Source organism: Aristolochia californica, unplaced genomic scaffold (genome assembly GCF_029961685.1).
Source record: "Aristolochia californica isolate CCGP_79_NKW_82.1479 unplaced genomic scaffold, dmAriCali1.0.hap1 SCAF_7, whole genome shotgun sequence".
NCBI lineage: Eukaryota > Viridiplantae > Streptophyta > Magnoliopsida > Piperales > Aristolochiaceae > Aristolochia > Aristolochia californica.
The window spans coordinates 35,694,616-35,702,844 of NW_027182268.1; the positions used below are offsets into that span (position 1 = coordinate 35,694,616).

General features: G+C 43.2%; 3 protein-coding genes and 1 long non-coding RNA gene across 4 annotated transcripts; 2 read left to right on the forward strand and 2 right to left on the reverse strand.

The window, feature by feature from the left end:
* Window positions 1-481: 481 nt before the first annotated feature.
* Window positions 482-2,425, forward strand: LOC137937367 (uncharacterized). Its single transcript, XM_068782434.1, has one exon. It carries the CDS (start codon window positions 482-484, stop codon window positions 2,423-2,425), a length of 1,944 nt encoding a protein of 647 aa, XP_068638535.1.
* Window positions 2,426-3,693: 1,268 nt separating this feature from the next.
* LOC137937369 (uncharacterized) lies at window positions 3,694-4,637 on the reverse strand. Its single transcript, XM_068782435.1, has 3 exons — window positions 4,452-4,637; window positions 4,270-4,360; window positions 3,694-3,956 (listed from the first exon to the last, which is right to left on the reverse strand). The coding sequence occupies exons 1-3, from the start codon at window positions 4,635-4,637 to the stop codon at window positions 3,694-3,696; spliced, it is 540 nt and encodes a 179-aa protein (XP_068638536.1).
* A 750-nt stretch (window positions 4,638-5,387) lies between these two features.
* LOC137936524 (uncharacterized) lies at window positions 5,388-6,204 on the forward strand. The gene is made up of 3 exons (XR_011109550.1): window positions 5,388-5,560; window positions 5,670-5,770; window positions 6,122-6,204. It is a non-coding gene; the product is annotated as an uncharacterized lncRNA (long non-coding RNA).
* A 63-nt stretch (window positions 6,205-6,267) lies between these two features.
* LOC137936523 (protein RADIALIS-like 3) lies at window positions 6,268-7,539 on the reverse strand. The gene is made up of 2 exons (XM_068781247.1): window positions 6,964-7,539; window positions 6,268-6,353 (listed from the first exon to the last, which is right to left on the reverse strand). Exons 1-2 carry the CDS (start codon window positions 7,242-7,244, stop codon window positions 6,326-6,328), a joined length of 309 nt encoding a protein of 102 aa, XP_068637348.1. The 5' UTR covers window positions 7,245-7,539; the 3' UTR covers window positions 6,268-6,325.
* Between the last annotated feature and the right edge of the window lie 690 nt (window positions 7,540-8,229).

The following is an 8,229-nucleotide window of genomic DNA, read 5'->3' on the forward strand; positions in this document are numbered from 1 at the left end:
AAGGCTAGTTTCAGGAACTCCCTGGACCGGGCCCATTATCTGGCTGGGTTTGAGGGAACTTGGTTTCAGGAGATCCCTGTCACCCAAGAGTATGCCGGCAGTCAAATTCTCTATTGTAAAAGCCAAGTGCATGGTTCGTCGTTTTAGCTTCAAGTTTTAACATAATGCCCTCGGAGTGATCGATTCTTGGCGCACTCATACGACTGCACAGGACCCTCGAGCATATAGATATCCATAACAACTAATGAACGTCGAGTCGGAGTGGGATATCCACATTCTCCACCGAGTATATGCTCCCTCTCACGTTCTTCTTCCCTGCAAAATCTATAAATTTAATAAAGTAAGCAAGGTAGATAATACATACCAGGTCGCAGTTGGGCTGAGCTAGGAATACCTCTCTCCCGTTTCCGCTTTTCCGGTTCTGGACTTTCCGATGGATACTGCAAATGGCTTCTTCCGGCACATTCTAAGAAGAGAGAGCATGTCCACCGAGAATTTCGACCCTTGTTTTCCTGACCAGCCTGTTGTTGATCTCTACCTTCCGACATGGACGAGTCAAGCGGCTTTTCGGTCCAAGCCTGCCTTTATTTGGGCTGAAGACGGCGCCCCAAGGAGAAGTCTCACGTACGGGCAACTCAACTCGTCGGCCGACTTTATTGCTTCTCAGCTCCTTGGACCATTGCAATTGCGAAGGGGTGACACCGTGCTCATCCTCTGCTCCCCGGGCTTGGACTTCGTCAAGATCCTCTTTTCCTGCCAGAGAGCTGGCCTGTTGTCGGTGCCAATTTCTCACCCTGAACCATCCACCCTGGACCACTTTGTTAGAGTCTTCCTCCAGACCAACCCCAAAGCAGCCATTGCCAATCGGGTTCCGGCCGCCAGCATCCGCAGATATATGACGTCTTCGGTTTACAACGACACAAGGCTTGCCGAACGGCTACTGAAACTCCGGTGGCTCTTCCTTGAAGATTTTGAACTTGAATGTTGCGATAAAACCAATTTTCATCGGGATGCCTCCTCCTCCTTTTCTTCTTATTCCGGTTGTGGGCCCGAAGATGTTTATCTCATCCAGTACACATCTGGTGCAACAGGGATCCCAAAGCCGGTTCTCGTGACTGCTGGATCTGCAGCACATAACGTCAGAGAAGCCAGGAAGTCTTACCAGCTTCAACCCAACAGCGTCATTGTCTCGTGGTTGCCTCAATTCCACGACTGTGGCCTCATGTTTCTGTTGCTGACCATTGTCTCCGGAGCCACTTCTGTTCTAACCTCAGCATCCATCTTTATAAATCGTCCACGGTTATGGCTTGAACTGATATCTGAGTTTCAGGCCACTTGCACCCCAGTCCCTTCCTTCGCATTACCTGTAGTTGTCGGAAGGGGTGGTATCCCTCACGGAAGTCTTCCACTCAAGTTAGGGAGCCTGAGAAACTTGGTGATCATAAATGAGCCCATCTATAGAGATTTGATCGTTCAATTTGCTGATGAATTCGCCTGCGTGGGATTGCTTCCATCTTGTATCTCTCCCTCTTATGGCCTGGCGGAGAACTGCACCTTTGTCTCCACTGCCTGGAGAAGTATGGACGAGTCTTGCGGTTTCCCGAGCCTCCCATCTTACAATGGGCTTCTACCTAGCGCGAGGCTGGCTTCATCATCAGGTGGAGAAGGGGCAGAAGCAGAGGAGATCGAGATAGTCGTCGTCGATGCTAATACATGCGAGCCGGTAGAAGACGGAGTTGAAGGAGAGATATGGGTTTCTTCGCCGAGTAACGCCTCGGGGTACCTTGGGTACCCCAGTTTAAGTCGGGAGGTATTCATGGCGAGGTTAAGAGGCAAGGCAAGTAAGCGCTTCGTTAGAACGGGCGACAGAGGCACTGTAAAAGGGGAAGAAAGATACCTTTTTGTGATGGGTCGTGCAGCTGATATCATCGAAATCAAAGGAAGCAGTCAATCCCAAGTTTACCACCCCCAATATCTAGAGAAGGTGGCGTACGAAAGCAGCCCTGGGAGTCTGAGAGGCGGCCGTATAGCTGCTTTCGAGATCTCATCGGTGGTCGTGGTGGTAGCAGAATTGCAGAAAGGTCATGAGGGTGGTGGTGCGTTGATATCCAAAAGCATATGCCAGAGTATCAACCAAGCTCTCGTGAAGCACAACAAAAAAATGGACGAAGTCATTAGGATGTTGATTTTGGTCAGAAGCGGGAGCCTTCCCAAGACAACTTCCGGGAAGATGCAGAGGTGGGCAGCCAGGGCAAAATTGATGAGGAAAGAAGTACCAATGGTTGAGGCGGCCTTGTTTGCTCCTGCTCCCTTGCCGTTGTTAGGGTCAAGTATACCCACAAGGGAAGGGAAGCTGTTGGTAAAGTCCCTTATAGCCGTACCAAATGACTGTCATCTTCTCTCCCAATTAATGTCGTCTCTTTAAGCTCTGGCACTGATTTCTGTTAAGCGAGGCGAGTGGATTTGCTGTTCCTATGCTAGAAAGTGGACAGAGAGGGACTTGTTATAACCTCTTCACTTGATAGAGTTTAATGACCTATCAACCTATCTGACACTAAAAAAATGATTTCTTCTCTGTCTCAATTTTTACTTCAAAATTAAAATTTTTGAATAAGTTATTCCATATATTGTTTGCTTATTTATTTGATCCAACGGTAGGATGGATAATTGGGCATATAAATGGAACAATAGTAAAAATAACATATAAATTAAAAAAATCAGATTATGATATACATGTAAGCCTACTTATAACAAAATCCATAAAATAATATTACACGATTATTAGAAAAAGACATTTGAATCATATTTGATCTCAAACATATAATTGGGTAATCGGTTGATCAGACCTTTGCCAATCTCTATTCTATTTAATAAATGGCAGGTGGCAATCCAATAAAATTATCCAAATATCTAATTTAGTAAGAAAATTTCATCCATTTAATTAATGATAAAATTTAAAATTAGGTAAAATGGTAAGATTGACACCCCTCTATCTTATACAAATTGGACTAATTTCTAAGATCAAAGAAAGTTATTTAATGTTAAACACTTAGCTAATACTATCTAAAAGATTGGCCTGTTAGGAACGGAAGGCATAATTACTTAACCCTAGGACACACTCCACCTTCGTGAGCCGACGTCCACGACGACTTATAATACTCAACAACAGGTGCCAGGTCAATATCCCATAATCCCTTATAGCGACCAAGTCCGAGGCTCGCGACCAACTGTGATTGATATGTTATGTCATTATCCTTACTACTTAGACATATTTAAGCACGCAACTAGGAATGTGATTGATATGTCTATTGAAATATAGAGATAACATTATTACCACTTGAATGGGAACAAAATGATTACTCAACTAGGAATTTCGAATATTGTGGAAGACTGCAGAAATGTATGCTATAAGACTGCTTCCATTTCCTAGTTCTTACTACTGGTGGTGTGCTCTTTTGACATGATTCGTCGAATTAGATTAAACAAAATTGTGGGATCGATTCTTTACAAACGAAGCTGCATTAAATCTGATCGAACACAGGACTTTGGAAGTTTTCTTGGCTGGTGCGGCCGGAATAGAAATTAACTAGAAACCCAATCATGATTCATGACAAGGAGGAAAAGAAAAAAGAAAAAAAATGGAAATTGTGTCTAAAACAATTGGACACGACTGTAGTGTAGTGAGTTGCATAACTAAAGCTCATGGCCGACCTTGGTCTTGCCCTGACCTTCTATTTTAGCGACGGTCTCCTTGCCCTTCTCGACGGCTCTATCTGCCGCGGACGTGACTGTGTCCTTCACTTGGTCGGCTCCGGCTTTGGCCGTCTCCATCGCTTCCTTCCCATACTCCTTTGCAGTCTCGGTGCCAGAAGCGACTGTGTCCTTCACATCGTCGTATGCTTCTCCAAGTTTCCTTTGCGATTCCTGCATGAGGTCACTGGCCTTCTCTGAGGCTTCTACGATGCACAGAGAAGATCCCAATAAGCATTTTAGCGCATTCACCTGGCTTTCTCAGGAAAGCTAAGTGGGGCAAATTTTACTCAGTGTATGAGTTTTACTCATATCTCTTTATAATTGATTGGAGAGGATTAGAAAATCTAAACTAAAAATGATCTATTTTTACATTTATATGAGTATGATTCATTTTTCTTTTCATGATTGAAGGGGATCAGCCGATCGAGTCATTGTTAGTATGTAGAAAAACAATTCTGATCTCTGATCGTTTTAGGACGTCAAAAACATATATATAATCATGGAGGAGGATCTTACTTTCAGAGGCATCGGAGACGACGTACTTTGATTTCTCAGTTAAATCCTTGACAGCGTCCACAGTTTCTTCTGCGGTGGGACTGGCACTGTCCTGCATATAACCCAATCCACTGCCAAAAAGAGAAGAATGGAGGGTTTTATAGGCGGAGCATCACGGTGACATTCATGGATTAGTAACTAACAACTCGGAAGCGAACGTACTCAGAGAGCTTATCTCGTGCCCAGTTGGCCCATGATTCGGCTTTATCCCTCACGTCGTCCATAGTGCCTTGGGCATTGTCAGCGTTGATGGGCTGCTCGCAATACACCAATGCCACCAATGACAGCAATATCCAGAATATCACGAATGATCCCTGTTTCTTCCCCATACTGATCCTACACAGTACAGTTAGGTTTTGCTTTTCCTGACTCTCCGTCGATTCTCGACACAGAATTAGACCAAAGAAAAAAGAAAAAGAAAAAGAAAAAGAAAACAAAGAAAGAAAAGGAAGCAAAAAATACCTGGATTGAGTAGTAACTTTGATTTTTTCCTTTTCTTTTCTTATCAGATCTCTGAAAGAGAAGAAAGCAGTTTTTGTCCCTCTACCTGTTTCCTAGCATCTTGCATCGAAGAGGCTTAAATAAATGGAAGCGGAGGGAAGCGGTTCCGCTGCATGAGCAAACGTGTTAAGACGCCACAGTTCTTTTGACCGTCTATCCGAGATTCCTGCTTATAATCACCTCTAAATATATCCTACAGTTTACCGTTTCTTTTGTTATATTCCCCCTCTAATTCATAAATTTTACAGATGTACCTAACTTACCTCGATATGGCTTTTAGCTAGGGTAATTAGTTGAGGGACTCTACGCTACGATCAGACCTGTTTCAAGCGAATCCGGACTCGGGTAACTTTGCCGCGTGTTAGGGCCATTGATGTAATTAAAATCACATTATTAAATTAGATGTATTTCAGTCAAAAGGCTTATTTTCAAACAAAAAAATTCCCGCCTCGCGAGTCGCGAGCACTGATCCCTTTTGGTTTCCGTAGACTTTTCTTTGCAGTTTTCAGATCTGCTCTTTCTTGATTTTTTTATTTTGATCTGGAAATTTAGCTTGAGTTCAACTTCTCCGTGAATGAGATTGAAAGAAGTTGAACTCCCCATCCTTCTATCTTCGAATTTCAAAGACTGAATTCCTTACTCTTCATTCTTCTGGTTGTCGCCGATTACTTCCTTGAACGACCAATGTTCTTCTTAGTCTTCACCGGCCGACTTCCTGTCATTGCCTTACTCAGCAGCGACAATATTGTAGGTATTTCTTATTCCTCCATATCCTGGTTCTGACTCAGTCAGCACAGTGCTTTCGTCTCAATTGGATTTTTTGTAACTTCCATAATTGATTTGTTTGCTGCAAACTGCAGAAGACGAAGATGACTCGAGGTGAACATGGTCCCTGACCATAGACCTAGATCCCTGATCCTCCCGCTTCACTTTGACCCGGATGAGTATTGAACATCTACAGGTATCTTCTTCGCCCTCAGGTCAGATATTAAGAGTGTTAGCTTGCTTTACTTTTTCATTTTTAGTGTCGATTTTGGTAGTAACTCTTTTTTCTATTACTATTTCTGCATCGTCTGATTCAAAAGCTTTTTCGCACTATGTCATCACTCATCAGTATTGCAACTTCTTTTAGATCACATTCTTTCGTTTCTGTAATTAAAAAGTAAATCACTTCCTACTTTACTAGGCAAATGCTCGGCATCTTTGAAGCTAGATTTATTTTTCATTTATGATAGGAATAGGAGTTTCAAAATAAGTAGGAACAAGGGCATAAGCTATGACCTGAGGTCGGCAGTTATTTATACTTCTACAGATATACACTCGGATAGGAGACTGACACTACTAGATTGGAAAGACAAGGAAGCAAACACTAATAGATTGAAAAGACAACAAAGCAAACACCATAACTTTGATTCTCTCGCTCGACTCTTTTTCTTCTGATGCATATATGCATTAATTTGCGGGCACTTGGGAACACGATCCATGTACTCTGTTAAGTAATTGTCACCTCCGGCCTTCACTGAAGTTTGAGGTACCTGAGAAGCCTGCAAAGAAGCAAAAAATATTAGAAAAAAAAGGAGGATGTATGTGGCTCATGATCTTTGTTACTGTTGTTTCTAACTAGAGGTGCATTTTCATTTATTTTGTTCTAAGTAAGCCAGGACTAAGCTTGAGTAGTAAAACAGAATCATCTTGTACAAAGCATGGGACAGGTGCCATATGAGACATCTGTTCAGTTTAATTGGTTCTGATGTTTGAGTTCGGATGACTTCTTCAGTCTTCATTGGTCCGTCTTCGTTTATTTGTTAACTGGGATGATCCCTGGAAAGGACCACACTAGTGGATTTAGGAAAGTCGATCGACGTTTCCCAGGCAGCAGCGGCGCGACGACTAATAGAGGACGCGCATGGTGAAAATTTTGGCAGTTGACTGGCGCGAGAGAAATCGTAAAGCTCAGATATACTATTAATTCGCCTGTTTCTCTCTGTATAATTCCCGTTGAAAGAATGGAAGTTCCAGTGGGAACGAGAGGGAATAAGACTGACGAAATACGTGTAATTGAAAATAGTCCATACTCCAGTGGTAGGATATTTTTTTACTCTATTCACGAGTTAGCGGCAAGTGGAGGGAGTTGTGGATATAAAAATGTACTACCTCTGCTCGTCGTTGGTAATGCTGCCGCCTCTGCCGTTGCTGCCGCCAGTTGACGAGTAGTTTGGGAAGGGGACTTGACCTGATTCGATATACTTGACATCCTCTATGAGGATCTCGTAATGCCTCTTCACTTCCTCCGCCGATTTGCCACCCACTGCCCTGGCAACATTCTGCCAGCGGTCAGGGGTGTCTTTGTCATAAACAGCTAAAGCCTTCTCAAACAGTTTGTTCTGTTTGGGGGTCCAAGAAGAGGCAGAGCTACGCATGGAACTTGATGCCATTTGTCCAAATCGGAGATACTAAAAACAAAGATGAAATACCGAGAACTTTGCGCGTGTATGATGGTGATATTGGTGCAGTGCGGCTACGTAAAAAGGAATCTTCTTTCTGAGAAGGAAATGGAGTGAAGAACTAGGACTGAAACTCAATGAAATCAAAGCACCTCAAGAGAGGAGGGGGTGAGAATTATTAAAAGATTGGAGGTAGGTGCGGGCGCAAGGGCACAAGAAACAGGGAGTCGAGAGAAAGAAAAGAAAGGAAAGGGGGAAAGGTAAGAGCTGGAATCAAGAGAATCGAGCTCAGTCAAGGGACTGGATGCCGAGAGATGATTGCCATGCGTCCTCCTTATAAACAGGAGGAGAGGGTGTTGGGGTGGATACAGTTGGCGAATATATTTTGCATACAAGTGACACGTCCCGTTTGGAACCACAAGATTGAAGCACTAAGCAGGACAACGAACAAGCAGCTAGAGAGAATCAATATCACCCGATCAATTTTTTTCCTTTTCTTTCCCGTCCTTCTTTTCCCTTAGATTTTTTCTTTTTATCTTCACATATAATGCAGCGGTAGCATATCAGTCAGTCTCTCCGATGGTTGATAACTAGAGTAGGTATTGACTTTTCGATTCTACAAAAGCATCAGCTGAGTTTAAAAAGTTTAAAGGACAGCAGCAGTAGCTATTTGTCGAGGCCCGAGGAAGAAAATCGCCACCAGTTAAATTCTAAACAAAAAGATGAGGATTGCCTGATAGAGAGAAGCATAAACTCCTCAATCCAGCTGGCATTTATGTCCCTCGGTAAGAAAAAATTATTTGCAGCCTTGGGTTAGATGATTTGCTGCTCGTCTACACTTCTCCACCAGGTATCCACTCCAATGTCCCATGTAATGGACGTGAAGAAGGATTTACATTAAAAGCCGTACAGGATACTCTCGAGCTGGCCGCGTCTTTTCGTCTTTCCCAAGCGTACAGAAGTCTGAGATCACCTT

Excerpts from the sequence above, each read along its gene's own strand:
- LOC137937367 (XM_068782434.1), top strand. The coding sequence starts at position 482 with ATGTCCACCGAGAATTTCGACCCTTGTTTTCCTGACCAGCCTGTTGTT.
- LOC137937369 (XM_068782435.1), bottom strand. The coding sequence starts at position 4,637 with ATGGGGAAGAAACAGGGATCATTCGTGATATTCTGGATATTGCTGTCA. Across the intron at positions 4,361-4,451 it reads AGTACGTTCGCTTCCGAGTT|GACAGTGCCAGTCCCACCGC; the intron begins GTTAGTTACTAA and ends GGTTATATGCAG. Across the intron at positions 3,957-4,269 it reads CGTCTCCGATGCCTCTGAAA|AAGCCTCAGAGAAGGCCAGT; the intron begins GTAAGATCCTCC and ends TGTGCATCGTAG.
- LOC137936523 (XM_068781247.1), bottom strand. The coding sequence starts at position 7,244 with ATGGCATCAAGTTCCATGCGTAGCTCTGCCTCTTCTTGGACCCCCAAA. Across the intron at positions 6,354-6,963 it reads ATTACCAACGACGAGCAGAG|GCTTCTCAGGTACCTCAAAC; the intron begins GTAGTACATTTT and ends GCTTCTTTGCAG.